This window comes from Neolamprologus multifasciatus, chromosome 12 (assembly GCF_963576455.1).
Source record: "Neolamprologus multifasciatus chromosome 12, fNeoMul1.2, whole genome shotgun sequence".
Lineage (NCBI taxonomy): Eukaryota > Metazoa > Chordata > Actinopteri > Cichliformes > Cichlidae > Neolamprologus > Neolamprologus multifasciatus.
The window spans coordinates 18000582-18025114 of record NC_140450.1 but is presented as its reverse complement, the minus strand read 5'-3'; the positions used below and the strand labels follow the sequence as shown (position 1 = coordinate 18025114).

The 24533-nt window shown below is 40.4% G+C and overlaps 4 protein-coding genes across 9 annotated transcripts; 2 read left to right on the top strand and 2 right to left on the bottom strand.

The window, feature by feature from the left end:
• The first annotated feature begins 865 nt into the window (after nucleotides 1-865).
• Nucleotides 866-3362, top strand: mtrfr (mitochondrial translation release factor in rescue). Its single transcript, XM_085181099.1, has 2 exons — nucleotides 866-1321; nucleotides 1417-3362. Exons 1-2 carry the CDS (start codon nucleotides 1064-1066, stop codon nucleotides 1645-1647), a joined length of 489 nt encoding a protein of 162 aa, XP_085037225.1. The 5' UTR covers nucleotides 866-1063; the 3' UTR covers nucleotides 1648-3362.
• Nucleotides 3222-9844, top strand: kmt5ab (lysine methyltransferase 5Ab). Its single transcript, XM_085181092.1, has 8 exons — nucleotides 3222-3357; nucleotides 3551-3654; nucleotides 5337-5484; nucleotides 5658-5862; nucleotides 5964-6051; nucleotides 6682-6741; nucleotides 6848-7038; nucleotides 7466-9844. The coding sequence occupies exons 1-8, from the start codon at nucleotides 3348-3350 to the stop codon at nucleotides 7674-7676; spliced, it is 1017 nt and encodes a 338-aa protein (XP_085037218.1). The 5' UTR covers nucleotides 3222-3347; the 3' UTR covers nucleotides 7677-9844.
• Nucleotides 9696-12849, bottom strand: rilpl2 (Rab interacting lysosomal protein-like 2). Of its 3 annotated transcripts, XM_085181098.1 has the most exons (5): nucleotides 12293-12849; nucleotides 12059-12210; nucleotides 10661-10691; nucleotides 10551-10630; nucleotides 9696-10141 (listed from the first exon to the last, which is right to left on the bottom strand). In XM_085181098.1, the coding sequence occupies exons 1-5, from the start codon at nucleotides 12584-12586 to the stop codon at nucleotides 10120-10122; spliced, it is 579 nt and encodes a 192-aa protein (XP_085037224.1). In that variant the 5' UTR covers nucleotides 12587-12849; the 3' UTR covers nucleotides 9696-10119. The 3 variants fall into 3 exon arrangements, with proteins under 3 accessions (XP_085037224.1, XP_085037222.1, XP_085037223.1); XM_085181096.1 differs by having other exon boundaries at nucleotides 10551-10691; nucleotides 12293-12818; XM_085181097.1 differs by having other exon boundaries at nucleotides 10551-10691; nucleotides 12059-12207; nucleotides 12293-12812.
• Nucleotides 12850-14141: 1292 nt separating this feature from the next.
• Nucleotides 14142-23037, bottom strand: LOC146506760 (RILP-like protein 1). Of its 4 annotated transcripts, none has more exons than XM_085181088.1 (8): nucleotides 22346-23030; nucleotides 19532-19682; nucleotides 16995-17113; nucleotides 16622-16891; nucleotides 16328-16519; nucleotides 14684-14826; nucleotides 14500-14604; nucleotides 14142-14333 (listed from the first exon to the last, which is right to left on the bottom strand). In XM_085181088.1, exons 1-8 carry the CDS (start codon nucleotides 22634-22636, stop codon nucleotides 14243-14245), a joined length of 1362 nt encoding a protein of 453 aa, XP_085037214.1. In that variant the 5' UTR covers nucleotides 22637-23030; the 3' UTR covers nucleotides 14142-14242. The 4 variants fall into 4 exon arrangements, with proteins under 4 accessions (XP_085037214.1, XP_085037213.1, XP_085037216.1 ...); XM_085181087.1 differs by having other exon boundaries at nucleotides 16995-17116; nucleotides 22346-23020; XM_085181090.1 differs by lacking the exon at nucleotides 16328-16519 and having other exon boundaries at nucleotides 22346-23037.
• Between the last annotated feature and the right edge of the window lie 1496 nt (nucleotides 23038-24533).

Sequence of the window (24533 nt, the reverse complement as noted above, 5' to 3'; positions counted from 1 at the left end):
TGGAGGAATTTCAGCCCACACTTTTTTACAATGTTGCTTTACCTGCTCCTCAATCTCACTACAGAGCACAGTGTCGTTCATTGAGGAATGTGGCACTCATTTATATAGATAGCTCTCTCAAAGTCCCAACACAGCATTTAAATCAGACTGAGGGCTGGTCTTTAACTTTTGTTCTTTAACTATTCTTTTGTAGATTTCTTCTGCTTTGGGTCATTGTCCTGTTACATGACCCAATTTTGGTCAAACTTTGGCTGTCACCTTATGCAATAGTCTTTATATATGCTTGCATTTTCTTTTATTTCACTGCTTTTCTGTTTCATAACACTTTTTGGGTTCCAGCTTGGATGTATGCATATTACCCTACCTTGTTCCCCCTCCTTTGTGTTTTTTTTTTCATCATATTCAATCAAATCTGCAAAGTTTGTGACTTTTTGGTGAGGAGTAAGGCATGATAAATCTAACCTTCTTTGGACTATACAAAACAAAACAAAAGCCCTTCCCCTTTCATACATTGAAGTAAAAGTCAGATTTTAGAAAAGTGTATGCCCTGCAGAACCAATCAGAATGTGGGACAGGAGGACAAAGGATAAAAATGCTGTCCAGTCCTGCGTAAAGTTGGAACATCCGATCACCCTTGTCCTGCACCACCCTCACACTTGTCTCCCACTCCTGACAGTACCAGTTTCTCTCCTGGCGCCCTTTCATGTGCCTTCTCTATATCCACAGAGACACGGTCCAACTCCTTCTGACCTTCTCTAAACTTCTCCATCAACACTATCGAAGCTTAAAGTTGAAAAGTAATAATGATAATAATTAGAAAAATAGAGTAATCGCTTATTCAAGTACACCAGCGTGGCTAAGTGATACGTGGTGGCGCTGTAGAGTCAACATACCCACTATTCAGGCCGCGAAGAAAAGCACAACGACGGAAGTAAAGAAGACAAACCGGAACATAAACAAAGGCTCAGCGTGACTCTGAAAGAGTGAGCCTGTGACACCTGTTTTTTCTGGATTAGAGAAATGAAAACTGTCTCTCTGTTAGGGTCTGGTGTGTTGTGATGTGATGTCCGTGTTTGTACCGATCACCAGCTTTGTGCGCATGCAGCTCACGTGGAGAGGCTCTTTGCTGCTTAGACCCCCTCCCACTGGACTCAGGTGTGTGTTGGCAGCCGGTAAAAAGGACCTGATAGACCTTCCTGTCCTGGTCGAGGATGAGCTCGAAGAGCAGTTTGTGAGAGGATCTGGACCCGGAGGACAGGCGACCAACAAAACCAGCAACTGCGTGGTGCTCAAGCACATCCCCACTGGGATCGTGGTGAAGGTGCTTTTTGTTCACCAATAGTTAATCGTGTAATGGTGTCCAGTACATCTGGAATACCTTTGATATTGTTTGTTGTCTTTTAATCTCCTCTCCAGTGCCACCAGACCAGATCTGTGGACATAAATCGAAAACGTGCCCGAGAGATTATGAGGGAGAAACTCGACGTTGCGTACAAAGGAGAGCTCAGTGAAGTTGTGATGAAGAAGAAGGAGTCTGTGCTCAGGAAACAAGAAAATAGGAGGAAGGCCAACGAGAACCTGGAGAGAAAGAGACTGTTCAAAGAAGCGCTGGCTGCAGACTCCAAGCCCGGAAATGACACTGTATGAGTGGTGTGTGTGTGTGTGTGTGTGTGTGTGTGTGTGGTCGGTGAGGTCAGAGATACTTGAATGATCCTGCACGTTGTGTCTGTAAAGCCTCAGTCTGAAGAAGTGCTGTCAGCTCTAATAGCAAGATTTTAATTGGTTAGGTTCAGACAGGCACAGTGTCAGTGTGTCATATAAGGATTAAAATAAAGTTAAACATTACTGATGTGTGATTGGTTGTTTATTCGTGTGAGTCTAAACTTGAGTTAAATAGGGGGGTCTGCTTTGTTTACCTTTAGATTGAAGTAGGATGGCAAAAATTTTGGAAGCCATGGAGCATTCAGCATATTTGAATTTCACAAGAAAAAGCTTAAAAAGAGACGAGTTGATCTATGGATGTATTCATGTTGAAACCTAAAGGTGTCACCAGAACACAGTAATATATAAGTGGACCTATTGCAAATGAACATAAAAAACGTTTGCTTCTATTTATACTGATTATAGGAAGCTGAAAAAATGCATTGAAATGAATTACAGTTGCTGGACACTTTAAGTACCTTGCTGCTACCCAGTTAGATCCCATAGATTCAAGATGGTGTCAGAAACATTCCTGAGACTTTGGTCCACACCGCCATGATAGCATTGCACAGATTTGTAGGCTGAATATCCATGATATAAATGTCCTGTTCAATCACATCCCAAAGGGGCTCTATTGAATTGAGATCTGGTGACTGTGGAGGCAATTTGAGTACAGTGAACTCAAGCAGTTTAAGATGCTTTTGGCTTTATGACATGGTGTGTTATCCATCAGAAAATGGGTGCTCTGTGATCATAAAGGGATGCTCAGCAGCAATACTCAGTTGGTACCAAGGGGCATAAAGTATGCCAAGGAAATACCATAACAAGTGGTTATAGGAGTTACTGTTACCTTCCTATCAGCTCAACGCAGTCTGGCCTCCTCTGACTTCTATAATCAAGAAGAACCCAGAGAACTGCTGCTCACTGGATATCTTTACTCATTCAGACCATTATCTGAAAACACTGAAGATGGCTGTGTGGGAAAATCCCAGCGGATCAGCAGGTTTTTTTTTTTACAATACTCAGACCAGTATGTCTGCATAATTTTTAACAGTACCTCTTACATCCTTTTGCCACTAGATGTCAGTAAAAATCTCTTTCTCTACATTGTTTTACTGTTGTTGTATTGATGTTTTATTTAGAAAGTTTTATTTAAAAAGCAAATGTGGGTCTGTGCTCAATTCTAGCCATATCTAAGTAAAAATCATGATCTCTAGCTGTAAGTTATTGTCTTTTATTCTTATCTTTGCGATGTTATATTCCGTTAATATTACTTTTTGGATTTACAAGCTCTTTACAGGTAAACAAGCAAAACAGATTGTTTTGTGTTGATATTAAAATAATTATCATTAACTCTTATTTAATGCCACTGAGAAAACCTTTGCAAAGAGACCGATAACACGCAGAGCAGTCAGCTGGGGCCAATCAGAGAGCTGTTTTCAAACCCAAGCAGACGGGAGGTCTGTACTAAAGAGCCAATGAGAAGCGCAGTAGTATTTTTAAATCCTCCACGCTCTCTCCGGAGTGATGCGGTCTGATATTTGTCGTTGTCGTTGCAGTGAACTGAGTACAGTGAGGAACCAGAAGACACAGGACTGCATTTAACAGCTCCCACGTCCTCTGTGGAGTTTTATTTGTGTACTGACATGGCAAAAGGTAAGTGAGACGTGTTGCTGTTTGTGTAGTAGCTGACGGCTAAATGCTAGTTAGCGCAAAAAAAAGGACTAGGTTTGCTAAAATCCACGTGGCTGTTTACAAATAAAACTCAGCGGTAGTGCTTTTTTGACGTATATGTCAATGAATTGTTAGATAGAAGAGCTCAAATTTATTCATTTCTATGTTTATGCAGGGAAGAAAAATGTGCTGAGAGCCGACAAAAAGCCAGAGGACCCTGCTGAAGATACAGTAACCTCACTGACGGAGACAAAGGAAAACAAGCCAGCAAATAACAAGGTAACAAGGCTCTCCTCAGCTTATGCATCTCCAAAGCAGGAAGCTCACGTTTTCTGGTAAACCAATTGAGACTTAGTGTTACTCTTGCAAGGGGTAAATCCTCCGCTTCATGCTGTGAGCCAGGGGTTTCAAAAATAAGGGCTCGGAGACCAGAAGCTGCCCGGCAGATATTCCAGTATGGCCCAACTGGACAGGTTGAAAGAAGACATACATTTTGGACTTTTAACTTTAATGTTATAGGTTTTACAGCTTTAGCTTTACTGATAAACACCTCCCTTCTGGGTATTCATGCTACACCAAAGTAACTGGGTTGATAGTTACAAAATATCTAATCAAAGTGGGCTTTATCTAGCTAGTGGATGTAAAATATGTTTGACAGTCCCTCTAGGTCCTTCATGTCCTTACTCAGAGACCGGCCACAGTGGACACCTGGTTTCAGTTCAGCTATTTGTATGTTATAACTTAGTCCTTCTCTGTGGCTGAGTGAATGACCAACAGTAGTACAAGGATTCACTGACCATGTTAGTGAATTCTTGTGAGAGGGAGAAAAACCTGAACATTCAATTTGAGCAATTTGAAATTTAGGCCTGTGGCTTGCAAATGGCAGAAAAATATTAATGCCTCATCTTTTTTACAGTTTGCGCACTGTATGGGTCAAGAACGTATGCTCCTAATTTACTTTAGATTGCTGCATAACCCGTCTCCACATTAACTCTCCAGGGCTGATGACTCCACATCCCTGTACTCGATTTAAACTGGATATTTGAATCGGTTAAATTGTGAGCAGATTTTCCTGCAAGTCCTGTCAGAAAATCTCAGTTTAGTGTTCCCTTTTATATATGTTATAAAGTATTGAATGAGTGAGAAACAGCTGATTATGGTCAAGTTTCAAGTTTCAAGTTTTATTTGTCATATGCAAGTTAGCACAGGGTCAACATTGCAATGAAATGTGTTTGACGAGCAGCAGTCACTCAGCAGCATGATACAGTACAGAAAATATAATAAAATATAATAAAATAAAATATAAAAATATAAAAATAGTAAGGAGCTAAATATTAGAGAGACATGGTAAAAGAGAAAAGATGACTAAATATATATGTATCTATAAATATAAATATATGTACACTAGTGATTAAATAAGAAAATCTTGAAAAGAAATATGACGGGAGGGCAGATGGGATATTGCACAGGAATGAGCAGCAGAAAACAGTATTGCACTTTAAACATAAATATCAATGACAATAAAGTGAAGTGACCAGTGCAGATTAAACAGAGTACTTGTGAAGCTGCAGGGTAGCTTCTGAGTGCTGTGTTGTGTGTGTTTAAGTGTTGTGGTTGAGGTGTCGTACGGCTTGGTGGTAAAAACTGTTTTTAAGTCTTGATAAAAGAGTTAAAAACAGTCTTTCAGAAAAACAGTCAGAGTCTTTGTTAGAGTTGCCAGACCAAGCCTTGCAGTTTTTGCAATTTGTTCATGGTTTGTTTTTTGGACTCGGCTGGATTAAAGTGATGAAATCTGTTTTCTGTTCTCAAAGGTGCTGGAAAGCACAGTGCTAAGCGTGCAACATGTCTCTAGATTTAGACAAGTTTCTGAACGGTGATGAAATGCTACACTTTGTTTATTGCATCAGATCACTCTCATACAGCTTTCTTTTTATGACCCATGTTTATAATGATTTTTGTAGGGTTGTAAAGGTATCGTGCAGACAGTTCTCCCAAGTCTACGGACTCCAAGCAAGCCCAGGTCCCCTCTGAGTGACAGCTCAAGCACGCTCATTCAGGAAGGAAATGATTCGGATTCAACTAAACCAGATATGCCAAGACTGAAAAAAGGTAAATTCTTAAATTAAGCACTTACTCTGTTATTTCACTGTTGTCCTTTTAGTTGCTGTTTCATCAGCAGATTCATGTGAGCTACACAACTTTCCAGCCTACTAGTAGTCGTAGCGCTCACTGACCTGTTCTTCTTAAATATTTGTGGTGTTTTTGTTTCTTCTGTGTTTAAGGCTCACCCAATAAAATGAAAGCTGAGGTATCCAAAGTGCAGAAGGCTGAAATGGCTTGTCACAGTGATGAAACAAGAGAAAAGGCCTCTGAGCAACCTGAGCAACCAAGCTCCACCTCGCATACTGACGTCAGGTCTGCAACAGATGGCAGTGTCCCAAAATCCAAGTCTCGGGGCAGAAATAGACACAAGCTGGGAGCAAAAAAGTGAGTACATGTGCCCCCCCCCCCGGGGGGGGTACACGGACTCTTTCACACTCAGTTGCACAATCATAATGACCTATTACTCTGATGTCTCTTGTTTTCAGGATGGAGAGTAAAGCTCTTCAAAACAGAAAGGTCACCGACTACTTTCCCATCAGGCGCAGTAACAGAAAAACAAATGCAGAGTTAAAGGTCTGTATTGACTAATACTTTTCCAGATTTCTGAAAGGCCTTCATACTTTTTGGGTTGGTTTTTTTTTTTTTTTTTTTTTTGAGAAAGCCACTAAACGCTGACCTATGATTCATTAAAGCATAGAAGAGGCACCTAACTCGAGGGATGAACCATGAGTTGTGTCTACACAGTTGGCAAAGAAACAGTTAAATGACACATAATTTATTAGTTTCTTTAATTGAATCTATGAAAAATGGTAAAGAAAACAGTGTGACAAACATTTACACTGGCAATGGTATTAAATGGGCAATAATATATATATTTTTTATTAGCTAAAATCCTGACACATTTCATCATGGTATCCCTTTAAAAAAATGAGGAAACTACACAACTACAGGACAAAAATAAAATAAAAACAACTACCGACTGCAGGTCTGAAGACCTGACACAGGACTTGAGATATACATCTGGCCCTTAAAATCACTGAAGCCTCATTGGAAATGGTCTCTGTGGAGTGGCTGTCGAGGCATTCTTAAGGGAGGGGGAACTATTAAAACAAAAATGAGGGGTGGTGCTGTATATAAAGTTGTCTTGATGGTCTCTTTAAAAAAAAAAAAAACTAAACTAAATGATCTAATCTCTGTTAACAGAGTGAACAACACAAGCACCTCGATGACCTGATAAAGAATGGCATTGAAGAAGGAATGCAGGTAATGTTTACGTTTGTGCCACTACAAAACTCTGCATGCAGACACGATCCCTGAATGTTGGTTAAGCAACATTTGCTAATCCAGTGTACATATTCACTGTGAACAGGTCAAAAACATAGACGGCAAGGGGAGAGGGGTATTCGCTGTGAGTGGTTTCAAAAGGGGAGATTTTGTCGTGGAGTATCACGGAGACCTGCTGGACCTGGCTGAAGCTAAAATCAGAGAGGCCCAGTACGCTGAGGATCCTCAAACAGGCTGTTACATGTACTACTTCCAGTATCAATCCAAAACTTACTGGTAAGTCCAAATGGCATCGCTCTGCAAGAGGTCTCACACCCGTGCACACAAACCTTCAAAGTATGTGAGATTAATCTTTAATCATAAGTTTATTCAGTGTTGGCGTCTCACCATAGACCTGTATATATTCACCCTATGACTATTTTTTTTAATACTTTCTGTATCATTTTTGTCTTCCTGGAAATCACAAATTCTAGTTGTACATGTTTTTTTTTTTTTCTTTTAGAATCATAAAAACATATCTGTTCATTAGGATGAGTTATTATTTCTTTAATACAAAAAGCACTGTTATAAAACTTTATTCTAGCTGACATTTATTATGCGAAAGACGTCTCCTAGAATTAAAAACAAAAGTTTAATAGCTGTGATTTTAGTATGGACACCTGTCTTGCGTTGTGACAGTCATGTCTGTATCTATGTATCACAGTGTTGATGCCACAAAGGAAACCAGTCGGCTCGGTAGGTTGATCAACCACTGTAAAACTGGAAACTGCCAGACGAGGCTTCACCCCATCGATGGAACGCCTCACCTGATCTTGGTCGCCTCCAGAGACATCAATGCAGGCGAGGAGCTGCTTTATGATTATGGCGATCGGAGTAAAGCCTCAATCCTTGCTCACCCATGGCTCAAACACTGAGAACTTGACCTTTTTTTTTTTTTTTTTTTTTTTTTCTTTTATATATATGAATTTGTCCCATCTGCTGTCCAGTTTCTTTATGGAAAAAGACTTGAGACTTGTTTTATTAGAAATGTTTTATTTTGTATAGATGCTAAAACTTCAGCTGGTGAAGTATATTTTTGCAAAATTTTATCAGGATTTTATATCTTTATGAAATGTAGCAGTCATTTTCTTTGAGAAGCAGGTTTGCACGGTGAACGGGGTTTCCTTTAGTAATTGTCATTCTAGCTTTTGTAAATTATTACATGTGCTGTAAATTGAGGAATAAAGCGGTCTTCATTCCTGCCGTGGCATGATTGGTGGTGCATTCGATGATTAAATAAGGGACACATCTACTATCCTCCAGGTGGGACAAGACCATATCGTGCATCGGGGGTTTCAAACATAAGGCCAGGAGCCTGAATTGGCCTGGCGAAGACTCCAATGTGACCCATGGGATGGCTTTTTCAAACATTGTGAATTTTTTTTTGTTGTTTTTTTTTAACTTTTAACTATATTTTCACAGGTTTTACAGCCTCGGCCATTCACAGCACACCAAAGAAATTAAATTATAGATTTCTGTGTTTTTTTTTGTTTTTTGTTTTTATAAACACATCTTTCAATTTAAGCCCAAAGAGTCATGTTGGCAGATTTCTTTCACTTACTACAGCAGTGTTTCTTCTCCGTGAGACCTTCTGTTGAAATTGCAAAGTGACGGTACATTATGAATTGTTCTGTTATAGCCCAGCCACTACTGTGATCACAGTGATGATATTTAACATTTAGAGCCAGTTAATTATGGGCTGGTTCCCATATGCAACACACTTGCTTCATTCATACAATGAACACAATGGAGAACAACTCCGCTGAGTCCAGTCACTAGCCATGCAGTCTGAAGCGCCATTGGTGACCTGTTCCACCTCCTGCGCTACTGTCACCTCAAAATTAAACTCACAACATGATGCAGTGATGCATTTTTATTAAAATATTAAATAGTAAAAGGCTAAAAGTGTTATTACACTGTCATCTTTAATAACTTAAAACAACATGAATACAAATAACTGTCTATATTTCACCTAATACCTGTATAATAAACACTACATCTGTGCCTCTTCCCTCCTTTTTAAATCGCCTAATTCCTACATTTATTTTAGCAATTGAAACATCTGTCAACATAGCGTACTGAAATTGATGTCCAGGTCAGAGGCAAGATGTAGGAGAGGAGGGCACAAAGAAATAAAAGCCCATGTAGAGGTGCTTGTATCCAGCAACGGTCCCCAGCAGATACTGAACTCTAAATACTATGTTGCATGGTCCCTCCATGTTATGTCCACACATTCTTTAGTGCAGTTAGGAGATAAAAGCAAAATTTGCTACAAAATTTCTTTAAAACTTACCTGACGAGGCTTTAAGAGTGAAAGTAGGAATATTTCCACACATGCAGCTAGCACTTGGGATTGGGTTAAACAAGTATGTAGCGTTAAGAAAGCCATTTATCAGTGAGGCTAATTGGGGGGAAAAGGGTTCATTTGTTAGGGAGCAAGAAAATGGGACCCTGCAGCAATGAAAAAGGTCATGTGGTCCGAAGGGTGCAGATTTACTCCGTTCCAGAGTGATGGCCATCTTAGGATAAGAAGAGAGGGGATGATGTGATGTAGCCGTCAAGCCTACAGTACGAGCCTGCGGGAGCAGTGTTACAATGTGGTGGTTGGTGACTAATCTAAATATACTGAGTGACCAGGTTTTTCCATCAAGGCATGAACTGAACTGTCAACAAAGCTAAAGACAGTTCAGTGAAATATGAGAGTGGGTTACCTTTTTGTCCCTTCTTCACACAAAACAGAAGTCAACGAGAGGACTTCAGTAAGAACAAAGCCTTGTTATCTGCTGATTAAAGCCTGTAAATTTATGCTGTAATTTGTGTATTAGCAATATTTTTGGCATCTGGCTAAAATATGATAAAACAAAAGCTTTTTAAATATTCAACTTGAGACAAAACACAAGTACAATCAAATTTATTATTAGATTTTGATTGGGTATTTTACCTTCATTAACAACATAGAGATGAGTGATGGGAATGTGCCTACATAAAGACCTTATCGTGGCTCATTAAAAATAAAAAAAAATTTAAAAAAAAAGGGAAAAAAGCTGATGTTCAAGTTTATAAATAATTATAAACTTGAACAAATAACATGATCATCACTTGTTAAATAATACTTTCCAGTTTCCTTTCCATATCTTATTTTTACAGAATTAAAAGATGTCTACGCTAAAAACATCTTAGGTTAAAAATTAGTACAAAATATAATGCTTATTAAAACTGACAAATACTTCTTAAAAAAAAAGTACAAAAGGAGTTTAATTATGCCGACAAATCCTGTTTGTCTCCTACATGGTCAGTTCCCCGTGAAAGCTTTTCTTCTCATTTTCGCCTGAATGAAAACCTACAAACAGAAAGGTCAGAGTTAGCTGAAGGAGCGCTGGTGAACATGGAGCACGCAAACAACGCTGCATCACGGGAGGCTGTGATTACTGACGGAAGCATTTTGGCAGAGGCGTTCTCTCTCTCTGCGTCTCATTCACTGCTCAGACAAACATCCTGAGCGTCAGCATGAATTCACCCAGTCACAAGTATATCATTAGGAGACAGGAGACGGGCTGTGAGAACAATCTCCCTGCTAGCTTATTACAGCATCATGTGGTTGCTGCTCAGAATTCTTCTGAATCCTTTCCATTTGAGGTGCACGGCTTAAAACAAGACCTACTTTTACTTCCTTTTTTCCACTTTCTTTATATTATTTTTAGTCATCTGTAAATACTTTTGTTGGTAAACCGAGCCAGCTTTTTACTCACAGTTTGCCTATGGTCGTCTTCTCTTCTTTCGTGTCGTTTATCGTGGCTGGTCTGTGCTCTGTAGCTGCCGGTGTCTCCACCTGCCATGGTGGAGATGGAGACACCTCCACCATGGCTGGTTCTGCTTGTGGCAGGATCCCACTGCAGGAGAACGGGGATATTTATGATCACTAAGAGTATTTTCTAAGACAGGCTAACATTTCATTTTATGAGACGTGATCGATCTTGTTGCGTTAAAATTACAACAAATAAAAAACCATGATGTGATTGACAATGATATGTGAGGCTTCTATAATATGCATATATCTCTTTGCATTCATTGGCTAATTGTGGTTCTTATATTTGTGCTCTCAATGTTATAATTACAGTCACATTCACTCATTGGCACTTTATTAGGTACACCTGTTCAACTGCTTTTTAACAAAAATATCTAATCAGCCAATCACATGGCAGCAGCACAATAGATTCATGCACGTAGACCTGGTCAAGAGGAGGTGCTGAACTTTAAACCAAACATCAGAACAGAGATGAAAGGTGGTTTAAGTGACTTTGAAAGTAGCATGGGGGTCAAACTAGACATGCTAGTCTGAGTATGTCATAAACTGCTGATCTGCTGGGATTTTCCCACGTGACCATCTCTATGGTTTACAGAGGCTAGCCTTATAAAGACCAGCTCAGATCAGAAACTGAGGCTCAAATTCACACGGTCTCACCAAAATTAGACAACAGCAGATTAGAAAAATGGTGCCTGGTCTGAGGAATCTCGAGTTCTACTGCAATGGTAGGGTCAGAATTTGCCATAAAACAAGATGAAAACACAGCTCAATTCCGCCTTGTTTGGATGGTTCAGGCATGTGGTGGTGGTCATGGTATACTGATGCGGAGGATATTTTCTTGACACACTTTGGGCTTCTTTGTACCAACTGAGCATCGTAGAAACCATCTACCTGATCTTTATGACTACTGTGTACCCATCCTCAGATGGCCGCTTCCATAACAGACCATGTCACAAAGCTCAGAGCATCTCAAACTGGTGTCTTGAACATGATAGTGAATGTGGTGGAACAGGAGATTAACATGGATGTGCAGCCCACAAGTCTGCAGCAATGGTGTGATGCTGTCATGTCAACATAGATCAAAATCTGAGGAATGTTTCCAGCTCCTTGCTGAATCTGTGCCACAAAGAATTAAAGGTTTGAAGGCAAAAGGTGGTCCAACCTACTACTAACACACTAGCAAGTTGTACCTAATAGAGTGGCTGATCATTGTATGCATTTACCCATGGACTCAGTGTAATTCCAGTTGAAACTGATATGAGTCTGATATCAGTCTGACATAGCATTATACAGCAGCCCATCAATAAATCCTCTTACAAGCGTACAGTCTTCAGGTGTATTGACACTGAGCTGGTGCATTAGCTACATGTTTCTGATATAAATAAAGATGCATCATTATTTTATGTACTCTTAGAAGCCAGAGTGAACTTTACATTTCACACCGTTTCATACCTCTTGTACAGCTGAAGCTCCTCCTGGGCCACCATGAGCTGAGCCTTCAGCTGGTTCCTCTCTTGCAGCACCTCCTTCAGCTCCTGCATAGTGAATCGGGGTCTGTTGGGGTCTGTCAGGTCCACCACCAGCTGGTTCGGTCCCGAAGTCTGCTGTGATTAAAGGAACAAAAAGCCATATTTAAAGGTCTACTTCTATCTGACAAGAGCCTGAACTATAGAGCACCAAACTCACCGCGCCAGGCCTGGAGGAGCCCTCCTTGATGATCCTATCCAGTTCGCTCTTGAGGTTGTCCCGCTCCATTTTCAGCTCCTCCAGAGACAAGTTGTACTTGTTGACCAAAGTCTCAAACATTTCCAACACACGGACTATCCTAAACTGTAGGTCTGACACTTCTTCGCCAGTGCTGCTGATCTTTAACAGATCTCTTCCGATTACGTACGAGATATCATACACATCTTCCACAGTGAGCTCGAAAGCGTCCTTCTCGAAAGCCCGAGCTGGTGACGATTCCTCACCAAACTCCATGACTCAGCGGGACGACCGAAATAAATTCGACTTTTTTCCCCCGGATGCCACTCATAAGTCCTTAAACCCAACTCTTTCTCCCTCTTTCTCGACTTCGGCTCAATACTCGTACAGAGCGAAGGTGGCTAACTTTAGAGAAGCAGCACTTCCCCCATCACTCACGCACCAATGGCGTGACTCGTCGGACAGCAGAGGAGGGCAAAGTATCCTAGCGACAGGTGAGTACAAAGATCGTGTACAGATCAAGAGCGCTCACTCGGCTCTGGCCATCCGCCACATCATAGATCGTCGGTTTAAGGAAAATAATGCAGTTTGTGAGTGAGAGATCACTCTTCATATAGTCTCTCTGAACTTCTCTCAATCAAATCAGGTGAGAAAACACGTGATTTCATGTGTTTTGTTTTAGTGGCCCTGGTTAGCTGACTAACTACAGTAAAACAAAAGGTTTGGGAGAAAAATATCCTAAATGTAATCTTTTAGATTGAAATTTGATGACTTTTCCGAAAATGACACAAAATAAACGAAAAATACAAATATTTTCTTACATTTTTTTTGGCCATTTTTACATTTAATAAAATATATTTCAATTATTGTTATGTTTGTATACAAAAAAAGGGTCATAATACTGTGTGATTGTTTATGTTTTTGTCCACAAATGAGAGTTTGTAATACCCATAAAATGCACTTCCACTGCTCTGTGAATCATTAATTCAGCATTAATGTGTCTGGATATGTTTTTAATGGTCAAATGGTATTCTATGCATAACAACCGGAGCTCTTTTCCCTAGCTATTCCCTTTTCAGTTTTGCCTTCTTTCTGCTTGCTAATTTTGCAAAATTAAGGACGATATTTTTTTTAAAAAAGAGCAAAATATCGACTGTGCTTCATAGTGACACCAAAAAAAATTCAAAAGTTTAAAAATAAAACTTTATTACTTTATTTCAAACAAACATTATTTTCCCTGTGCATTCTGGCACATACCAGTAGTTATGATAGTATTTATAGAGTATTCATTAGTGATGGAATATACTTCTCCTGGAGATTAAGACTTGCCAGTGTACACCACGATGTTTGGTGCCAGGCTGTAGTGATTAGCAGAAGCGCACTCTCTTCATGGCGAGCTCATAGAATAAAGGCACTTCAACTTTCATGATCATGTGCTTACTTTGCCATCAGATGCATGTCAACATGAACCAAACAAGACATTCAGTTTATAGGCTCAACAATACTCTGTATATGTGTATATGTATTTGGAGCCATGCAATAAGAAGCTTAAATGCTAATATAAAGCGTCTGACATGTGCAGCATCAAAAGTCTCCCTCAGTATATCTGCATAAAGCAAAGCACTTACAGGTGGTGACATTCCAAAGACATAAAATATGACTGTGACAGGTCATAAAAACACCTGAGAAGGTCCAGGTATGGCCATTTGCCTCACATTTTAACTGCTGAAGTTTATGTAAAGCTCAAAGTAGCAAAAATAAAAACAAGAAGTATCATAAAAATAAACATCAATTCCTTAAATCGCCACATTTTTAAATGTAAAAACACAAGATGGGTTTAGTTTTTAATAATTAAGGATCGGAGCCATTAAACCCAGGCGTGTCGGTCAGAAAACTCGTGCTGAGATGGTGTGGTTTAAAAAAAAAAAAAAGTCATACGAAGGAAAGTCTTCTGATTGGCAACAACGTTGGATCGTCTGTAATCAAACCGGCAGCCACCATTGGCATAATAGCTGTGAAGATCCTGTCCAGACAGGAAAAGAGAGAAAACACATCATATGTAAAGACTATGTGAGATCAGTATTACTGAGTCATGTATTATTAGGCCATGTTATCCTACACAGGAGCAGAGTGCTGATATTTCAAATAACAGCAGTAAGAAAACCATCACAAACAAACTCATCGCTCACAAGCGTCTTATTCCTGATTCATGTTGATCAGCCACAGGTAAGCTCGGAGGAGGAGACGGAGAGGAGACAATGGAGCCGGTGTTCTCCTCAGTGTTCAGCTCATCACTGAAGGATAAGGAGGAGGTCAATGTCAGCTTTTGTATCCGCGCCAAGTCAAATTTTATGCCTGTGAAGGAAGTCGTACCTTTTATAGTATGCCAGCTCCTCCTGCAGCAGGAACACCTGAGCTTTGAGTTCATTCTTCTCCTGCAGGACGTCCCGCAGCTCCTGCAGGGTGAAGCGAGGCTTGTCCGAGTCCTCCTCTGGCTCTTCATCGATCGATCCGTTCTGCATTCAAAACAAATATTCATTCTTTCTACTGCACAGCTTAAAAACACAGATACTATAAAATGAAAGAGGTTGGTTATGCTGTTGAAGTAAAACTGGTTTTCTCCAGCAATGTACAACAGAAAAAGGAGCAAACAAAGTTTTAACCATGAGTTGCCGTTCTTGTGCATTTAACAAAAAAAGGTCATGTCTGACAGATGTTCATCGCCTTAAGGAAACACTACACGACAAAGTTCGTCTGAATCTGCCTCCGCTGACCTGTCTAATGTCTCTGGCATTGTGATATGAGCATTAACAATAACATCAGTCCAGTGAGTGTCATGGTGTTATGGCAGATTAGCTAAACGGTGAAACAATCTTCTCCCAGCTGTGCATCACTTCAGGCATATTTAAACATCCAGCACTTGATCATTTTCAGCACCAATGAGGCGTAGCTAGTAATAAAGTGTGGACAAACTATTTTTAACTTGCTCCGCCCTTAAAACTGTGGCAATACCAGTATCCTGGCATGGCTACGCACACCTCATTTTCCCACGGTAGCATCAACAAACTACAGATCCATCCATTTCTGCTGCTTATCTGGGGTCGGGTTGTGAAGACATCTGCCTATGCAGGGAAGTCCAGACCTCCCTCTTCCCAGTCATCTCCTCCAGCTCATCCAGGGGATACCAAGGTATTTCCAAGCCAGTTGAGGGAAGTAATCTCTCCAGCCTGTCCTGGGTCTACCTCGAGGCCTCCTCCCACTAGGACATGCCTGGAACACCTCGCCCACAATCGATCCCAGTTGGATACTGAACCACCTCAGCTGGCTTCCTTTGAGAAAGGCCAGCCACCCTTCTGAGGAAGCTCATTTCCACTGCTTATATCCACCATCTCATTCTTTTGATCACTACCCAAAGCTGTGTGACCACAGGTGAGGGTGGGGACGTAGATCAAATCGACAGCTTTGTGATCTTTTCACCCAAACACACTCGAAGCACCGATCTGTCTGATGATCTCCACTCTCCCCTCACTCATGAACAAGACCCCAAGATACTTTAACTCCACCACTAGGGGCAGCATCTCATCCCTGACCCACTGCTCTCACTCTCGCTGCCTCACACTCAGCTTCAAACCACTTCAGTGTGAGCTGGAGGCACATATAGAGGGAACAGATCATGGTTCCATGGATCTGTGGTTCACTGGAGTCCCAAAAAACTGGTCTCCTAGTTTCACCCTATGACTTAACCCTGGTCCTTCATGTCCCACCTGCAGTGGCTCTGTGCCCCAGCACTGGGCCCACCCCACAGTTTGAGAACCACTGACCTGAAGTTAAATTAGATTAAACCAGATACATCTGTGAGTAGTGAGATTAAAGATGGTACCAGCTGACTGCTGTGCCTCACTATGACAAGGTGCTATAAGACTGTTTACACTATTTAGTGTAAACAGTCTTATAGCAGCTCTGCTATAACACAACACAGCAGCACTGGCTAAATAGTAAAGTGTACGTGGACATTACCAGCAACAATGTTGTTGAGTTCTCCTCTTCATCTCCGTCTTCCTTGTTATCCTCTCTGTTTGCTGACTTTCGGAGAAAGGAAAGACTCTTGTCCCACTCGAAACAGTTTTCCAGAAAGTCTGGATCTCCCCCACACTCCACCCACACTGAATTTGGTTTGAAGGAGCTAGAAAGGTGAGCTGCTGCTGCAGACTAGATTTGTGACACATAAAAGCCACTTAGGCAAAAAACAAAACAAAAAACCCACCCACAAATAGTTTGAACATCTGCTAAATATCAGGTATTTTTTCTTACAGTCATCAGTGGGGATGCAGGTGAAGAAATCTCAGAATTTGACAGAGGCAACTCTTCTATCTGAGCGACTTCTATCTCTCGCTCCAGCAGCTCCTTTTTCAGCCTGGTGACCTCCAGCCGCAGAGCCCCCGCTTCCTGGTGTTGTGCCTGGGCTGCAGCTTCCAGCTCAGCCCTCTGCTGAATCAGGGTCTTGCCCTGAGCCTCCATCAGTCCTATCCTGTGAAGAAGCTCCTGGTTCATCCTTATCAGCCGATGCTGCTGCAGCTGGAGCTGAAGTTCAGAGAATTTGCTTCATGAATTCTAGTAAAACAAAGTTGTTGTTTTTTGTTTTATATTACATATATTCTTAGATGCAAGTATTATGAATCCTCACCGCCTCGATATCCTCATTTTTTAGCGTCAGCTCATGATCTTTAGCCCGGATGTCGTCTCTCTGTTTATCCACCAAGTCTTGAAGTTTCTTCATCACTTGTTTTTCTTTCTCTGACATTCCTGCTGTAATCCAAATAAATTAATTAATGCTCACAGAAGGGTTACATAAGCATTCAAATAAGCACAGTAAAATAGGTTTTTAAAAAATCAAAACAGAGGGAAATTCTGCACACAGGCAGATTTTGCACTAAAAACCTTTACCAGCATGAAACTGAACAGCACTACAATCACATTTAAAGAGTTACGAATCCACAGGAATATTTTTCAGTATGTCACGGATGCACTGTGTACTGTAAATCCTCCAGTTAAACACCAGGGTCACAGTCATTTGTTTTAAACAGCAAACGCCTAAAAATATTAAATGACACAATTTCCATAATACACAAAATAAAAGAGTCCAAAAGATTTATAAAAATATTTAACTTTTCAATTTAAAGTAAAATATAATAGGTTATTTTCCCAAAACATAGAAACTTTCACAAATGTTCAAAGTCTGGTTATTTTTAGGCTTTGAGATTCAAGAAAATAAAGCACCATGGATGTATATGTTTGAGACAGATAAGGTGTCAGTGGCCAGAGGAGTCATGTCATGTAATATCCTGTTGTTTGTGTGCTTTTATACTTACTGTCAGGGCTGTGCATGTGCTACAGCCCTGACAGTAAGTATAAAAGCACTTCCACACAGAGCAATATTTTAGTCAGATTCAAAAATAGACTTCTTCACAAGCTCCCGGCTTTCTCTCTGCACAGCCTCATGCACAGGGTGGCTGTGTGTAACATACAGCAGACTGTTATGAGTATGAAACACATTTCAGATTTTCAGCCAAGACTGATCTAATTAAGAGTCAGAGCAGCAGTTGTAAGAAACAATGCTAACCGCTCACTATCCCATCAGATGGGCTGATGGGATAGTGATTACAGTCTTTCATTTTTTATTTTTTTTGTAATAACATTTGAGTTTTTATTTTCAGTTCAGTTTAGTTTCAACCAGTTTGCACAGTGGAGTTTCTCATGTTGGATGTTAGTTTTTTTTGTACATTTCTTCTACTTATCCAAATCAGGGTCACAAGGGGGGTTTCGGGGCTGGAGCCTATCCTAGCTACCATAGGGCGAGAGGCGGAATACACCCTGGACACGTTGCCAGCCTGTCGCAGGACTAAGACATAGAGACAGACAACCATTCGCACTCACATTCACACCTATGGACAATGTGGAATCATTATTTAACATAAGCCCACTAACTGCATGTCTTTAGATTGCGGGAGGAAACCAGAGTACCCAGAAAGAACCAACAAAGACACAGGGAGGAAAAGGTCAGATGCTGGATTCGAACCCAGGATCTTCTCTTTGTAAGAAAAAAGGCTAACCACTCACAGATCTTTGTTGTAATAGTCCTGACTGCACTGAATCATACTTGTTATTAATCTCTGTCTCTCTTCCACAGCATGTCTTTTATCCTGTCTTCCTTGTCTCACCCCAACTGGTTGCGGCAGATGGCCGCCCCACCCTGGAGCTGGTTCTGCCGGAGGTTTCCATTCCCACTGTCGCCAAAGTGTTTGCTCACAGGGGTCATATGATTGTTGGGTTTTTCTCTGTATGCATTATTGTAGGGTTTACCTTACAATATCAAGCGCCTTGAAGCAACTGTTGTTGTGATTTGGCGCTGCATAAATAAAATTGAATTGAATTGATCATATTGACATGACAGCATCACACAGTTGCTGCAAATTTGTCAGCTGCACATCAATGATGTGACTCTCCAATTCCACCACATCCAAAGGTGCTCTGTTTGACTGAGATGGGGTGACTGTTTTAAGACCTGTCCATAAAGAGATGGATATGGTCAGCAAGAGCACTCGGGTAGACTGTGGGGTTTAAGGAAGCAGGAAACGTTTTTCTAATCTTCTGTTGTCCAGTTTTGAGGAGCCCTTGAAGCAGTTTTCTAATCTTAGCTGACAGGAGTGGCACCCAGTGTGGTCTTCTGCTTCTGTTACCCATCTGCTTCAGGTTCCTCATGTTGTGCATTCAGAGATGGTCTTCTGCACACCTTTGTTGTAACTCGTGGTTATTTGAGTTACTGCTGCCTTTCTCACAGCCTGAAGCAGTGTGGTTTTTTGCTTCCGACCTCTGTTATCAACAAAACATTTCACCCCCTGCTCACTGTATATTTTCTCTGTTTGAACAATTCTCTGTAAACCCTAGAAATGGTTGCCTGAAGAAAAAAATCACAGCAGATCAGCAGTTTGTGAAATACTGACACAATCCATCTAGCAGCGACAACCATGCCATGTTCAGAGTCACTTAGATCACTTTTCTTCTCTATTTTGATGCTTGATTTGAACTATAGCAGGCCATCTTGACCATGACTACGAGCATACATCCCTTGAGTTTTCCACCAAGATGTAACACACCAACTGTTTTCTTATTCAAGGCTTGTGTATTAAACCCTGGCCGAGAGCTTTTTGGTAATCAACTCACCTTCATGTTTCTGCAGGTCTTCCTCTGTGACCGGTGTCTCTTTAAGTGAGAGGCTCACCAGCAGCCTCTTGTTCTCCGCCTGAAGCTGAGTGATTTGAGAAAGCAGGTCCTGGACTTCTCCTCTCCACACATCCTCCAGCAACTCCAACTCCTGAGCACAAAAAGGAGGAAACTTCAAATGCAGTACTGGACCCATTAATACTATATATGGAAAAAAGGAAGCAAGGGGCATATTAGATTTTTTTTTTTCTTTTATCAAAAGAGATCATCCCTTACTTTATGAGGATGGATCAAACCTATCACACTCTGTGCTCCACACAAGCAGTGAATCAAAATAAAGTCTAATTTGCATCTAAATGTAGAAATAAGAAAAAGCTTTTTAGTCCTGATTCACCGTAAATATCCTGAGACTGAATAGAAATGACCAAGAACTGGTAACTAATCACAAGAAAACTCAGCTTTTGTGCATCCAGTGCTAGAAGCTGAGAAAAAACAGTGTGAAAATTAGAGTGTGTGCTTGTGTTAGCTCTGAGAGGCACTGGCCACCTGTCCATGCTGTTTCACGCCACTTGTTCAAAGAGGGGATAGACTCTAGCAGCCACATGACCATAAAATAAGGTTACAGGGTCAGATGTGTGTGTACTATTTTTCCATGTTTTAGATCGAGCAGTTTTAACATTACATGAAGATAACATCTTCATCGCGATTTTCTGGTAGAGAGCAGAATTCATGGATCCATTAATTAAGGCAAGTCGTCCTGAAGCATCAAAGCAGCCCCAGACCATCACACTACCACCACCATTTCTGATTAAAATGCTGTGTAAGTTTAACATAGGATGTAATGGGACGCAAACCTTTCAAAAGGTTCAGCTTTTGTCTCGTCAATCCACAGAATTTTATATACATATTTATTTATTTTTTGGAAATGTGAGTCAAGACTTTGTTTTCTTTATGCACAGGAGTGGTTTTCGCCTTAGAGCTCTTCCATGGATGCCATTTTTTCCCAGTCTCTTTCTTACTGGAATCATGAACGCTGATCTTAACTGAGGTAAGTGAGACCTGGAGTTCTGTAGATGTTGTTCTGAGTTCTTTTGTGACCTCCTGGATGAGTCGTTGACGCACTCTTGGAGTCATTTTGGCAGGCTGGTCACTTCTGCAAAGGTTCAGCGCTGTTCCAAGTCTTCTCTATTTTCTGTATAATGGCTCTCATTGTGTTTTACTGGAGTCCCAAAGCCTTAGAAATGGATTTGTAGCCCTTTACAGAATGATAGACGTCAGTAACTTTCTTTCTCAGCTGTTTCGTTGAATCGTGGCATGACGTGTTGCTTCTTCACTTTGTCAGACAGACTGTGATTTCCTGATTCAACAGGTCTAACAGTAATCGGTCCTGGGTGTGGCTGGAAACAGAACTCAGCTTTAACTATCAGTAACCACAAAAAATGTGGTTAATGATAGTTAATTACGGGGTGGGGGAGAGAGAGTTTTTACTTTAACACACAGGGCCAGGTAAGTTTGGAAAACTTTTTTCCCCTTAAAAAATTAATTCATCATTTTAAAAACTCAGGTTTTACACACACACACTCTGATGGTTGCATCGTGGGACTCCATTTCAGCAGTGCTTCCAGATTTGCTTTTTGATCATTGGAGAGTTGCTTAAAAAATGATTATGTATTTCAGTACTGGTTACACCTGCATCAGGAAATGATAGAAGTGAGAGAACAAAAACAAAACCTCTTTGGCCTGCAGCAACACTGAAGGCAACAAAATTAATTTTCTTGTCACTGAAAATGTAAGTAATTTTCTCAACCCTATAAAAAAAATTGTGTCTCTCCCACCGCTTCTTTCATGAAAACAAATTATTATCTCAGATGGGCTGATTTCTTGTAAATCTGAGAGTTATTTGTGTAAACTGTGCAGCTAATGGCTCTAATCCACAGCTAAAATAAATGAAATATTGTGCTGGATAAGGCCAGCCGCACATCTGGTTTATTGCTCCCAAAATCTGTACTTAAAATACTCAAGCATACACAACATGTGTCTTAAAGGTCTGGTCTTGTTATTATACATAATAGGAGGTTGTTTGATTCATTAGACAGTGTGCTATAAAGCAGTTATGTAATGGATGTGAAATGGTCATTCTACTGCAGCAATCTAATGTGAAATATTACAAACAGTGCTCAAAGCAACTCATTAAATGCTTCAGCCACTACCTGAATATAGTTATTATAGTTTTATTTTTTCATTAGTTTCCAGAGAGGATTTTCTTGTATCAGTTTAGTTAGTATTGTTTGAAAATATTTAGCTTTAGTTTAGTTTTTATTAGTTTCAGTATTTGTTTTGGTCTATTTAAATTTGTATTGTGTGCAGAGCATGTGCCAGAGACTGTATTTAGGAAAAATCAGTACAAGTGTTTAAAAGCAGCTGACTCATAGTCCAGACACTTAAATCAAAGCCTCATCCGGCAAGCTGTAATAATATTTAATCTCTATGCTTATTTTAGTTTAGTTTTCCAAGTTCACAAAATCGTTCCAGTTAGTTTTTCCCTTTTTGTATTTCTAGTGTTTATTTTAGAAATTACAATATTTTTTCCACATCTAGTTTTAGTTAACTACAATAACCTATGACTAAAGGGCATCCACAAACATTTTTTAGCTGTATTTTCTCCACTTTATTCTGTTTTTCCAGACTAAAAGCTGAATTCTAAAATGTGAAATGTGCTGATATCCTTTTTGCTCACCTGACACAAGGCCTCATAAACAGGTACACACACAGGTGGAAGTAGAAACAGGTGTCTGCAGGTAGGTTGACACTGACCTTCTGGTGCTTCCTCTCCTGCTCGTGTCTGTCGCTCCGCTCCTGCCGCAGTCTGTCAAGCTCCCTCCGCAGGTCCTCGGCCTCCTGCCCGGTGGCTCCGCGGCTCACCAGCGCCTCCAGTAGCTCCAGGACCCGAACCACTCGGGGCACCAATGCGACAAGAGCGTCGCAGCCAAACTTGTCTATCATCCGCTCAAACTCCTGCCCTAGCACCGCAGCTATCTCATACACGTCCACAACCGTGAGCACCGCCGCGGGTTTGTCCAGCACCGACACAGCCCGGTTCTCCATGCCTGAGCTCAGTTTTATCTACACCGCAGGACTTTTACACATTTTCATGTCCTCTCACTCTCCGAGAGGACTAATTTGCAGATAGACGAGTTTACCTAAGCAAACAGGAGCCTGAGCGAGAACGCAGTTTGTTGACAGTTAAAACTTTCTCCTGCGCCTCGGATGCCGCGTTCACATACCCGCGAAAAGTCGTAAATGTCCTCATCCGCGGTAAAACGTGACATTTTTGCATGTTATCAGATGTAAAACAGAGACATGACGAAATACGAGGGAAAACGTTTAACTACCCCCTTTCATTTTTTTAAAGGACCGGTGATTATTGGAAATAAAATAATGTTGGCGATACTTAGAGTCGTGTATGATGAAACAGCAGTTCGTTGGGTGTTTAAACAAATATCAGTGCTTTTTTTATTTTATTTTATTTATTTTTTTTAGCTCACGCTAAGTAAAAAAAACTGAGAGAAACGCACACTCCTCTGTTCCAGCGGTTCAACGTGTGATTTCAAGACGCTGGTCATATTTAAAATTGTCTGTGAAGGCAGCGATCCTCGTTGTCTCCAGGTGGAACTGCGCATGTCAAAATATCAGTAACTCGTTACCTTTTATGCTCCTAATGTAGGCTCTAAAATATCCCGGCCGTACGTGGCGCTTTAGCGACAAGCAGGAAATAATAAGCAGTACAGCAAAATACCTAAAACAAATAAAAGTTAAATGAAAATATTTATTAAAATATCGCCAGTGTCACTGATATATGTTGTGGTAACAATGCATGGTTCATATGTTTCAGTGTTCAGTGTTATTTTTTTAATTGTCTGAAATAGTCATTAATAATTTGAAATCGTGTATTATTATTATTATTATTATTATTATTATTATTATTATTATTATTGTTGTTGTTGTTGTTGTTGTTGTTGTTGTTGTTGTTATTGTAAATTGTCTGGTAAGTTTTGCAAAATTTATATATATAAAATGCACAAAAGGCTGCAATTAAAACGGTTCTTGTTAGAAATGTTCTTTTGAACCTCTTCTTTGTGGTTTCAAGCTCATGCGTATTGACATCGTTACAAATGTCCATTATTCAGTATTAAGCAGGGCGTGCTGAATATACTGGTTGGGGTTTTTTTTTTTGTATCTTTATTCAATGGAAAGTAAGATGTTTGAAGTACACATCTTACTTTCCATTGAATCAATGCCCTGTCAATGGCCATTACATAGCCATTGACAGGGCAGTAATTAATTTTTACTCATGTAGACCTTCTGAGGTTTAAATTGACCATCAGAATGAGGAAGAAAGGTGGTTTAAGTGATTTTAAACGTGGAATGGTTGTTGGTGGCAGAGAGGCTGGTCTGAGTATTTCAGAACGTGCTGGGATTTTCCCCACACAACGTTATGGCATGGGCATGTGTGACTGCCAGTGGAAGTGGGTCACTAGTGGTTGCTATCGATGTGACTGCTGTACACTCCGCTCTGATTCAGCCAAATATTGAAAACTGATCAGACAGCACTGGACAATGCAAGTAGATATGACATGGCCCAATCCATACTGATAAAGGGACCAAATATTTTGTGAAGGGAAAGAAATCACCTGATCGACCAGCTTTTCAGTTATTACAAACAAAACTGAGGGCAAAGAGAGACCCACAAGCAGTAACTGAAGGCGTCTGCAGTTATGGCCTAGCAGAGCATAGGGAACACAGGATTTGATGATGTTGACGTGTATGGGTTCAACACTTCAGTCACCAACTGCGAATGATTTTAATCCAAGTATTAAAAATGATCCATATTTGTTTGAACCTCTAAAAATCAGTAAACCTTGTATGAAAGCTGAAAGTCCGGAGTTCAGTCATTCCGATTGATTTAAATACACTACAAAAGTTCTTTGTTCAACAAATTATG

Excerpts from the sequence above, each read along its gene's own strand:
- mtrfr (XM_085181099.1), top strand. The coding sequence starts at position 1,064 with ATGTCCGTGTTTGTACCGATCACCAGCTTTGTGCGCATGCAGCTCACG. Across the intron at positions 1,322-1,416 it reads CCACTGGGATCGTGGTGAAG|TGCCACCAGACCAGATCTGT; the intron begins GTGCTTTTTGTT and ends TCTCCTCTCCAG.
- kmt5ab (XM_085181092.1), top strand. Across the intron at positions 5,485-5,657 it reads TATGCCAAGACTGAAAAAAG|GCTCACCCAATAAAATGAAA; the intron begins GTAAATTCTTAA and ends TCTGTGTTTAAG. Across the intron at positions 6,052-6,681 it reads AAACAAATGCAGAGTTAAAG|AGTGAACAACACAAGCACCT; the intron begins GTCTGTATTGAC and ends CTCTGTTAACAG.
- rilpl2 (XM_085181096.1), bottom strand. The coding sequence starts at position 12,586 with ATGGAGTTTGGTGAGGAATCGTCACCAGCTCGGGCTTTCGAGAAGGAC. Across the intron at positions 12,211-12,292 it reads GCTCCTCCAGGCCTGGCGCG|CAGACTTCGGGACCGAACCA; the intron begins GTGAGTTTGGTG and ends CTTTAATCACAG. Across the intron at positions 10,692-12,058 it reads GAGCTTCAGCTGTACAAGAG|TGGGATCCTGCCACAAGCAG; the intron begins GTATGAAACGGT and ends GTTCTCCTGCAG.
- LOC146506760 (XM_085181087.1), bottom strand. The coding sequence starts at position 22,636 with ATGGAGAACCGGGCTGTGTCGGTGCTGGACAAACCCGCGGCGGTGCTC. Across the intron at positions 17,117-19,531 it reads AGACCTGCAGAAACATGAAG|CAGGAATGTCAGAGAAAGAA; the intron begins GTGAGTTGATTA and ends TTTGGATTACAG. Across the intron at positions 16,520-16,621 it reads CTGCATCCCCACTGATGACT|TCTGCAGCAGCAGCTCACCT; the intron begins GTAAGAAAAAAT and ends TCACAAATCTAG.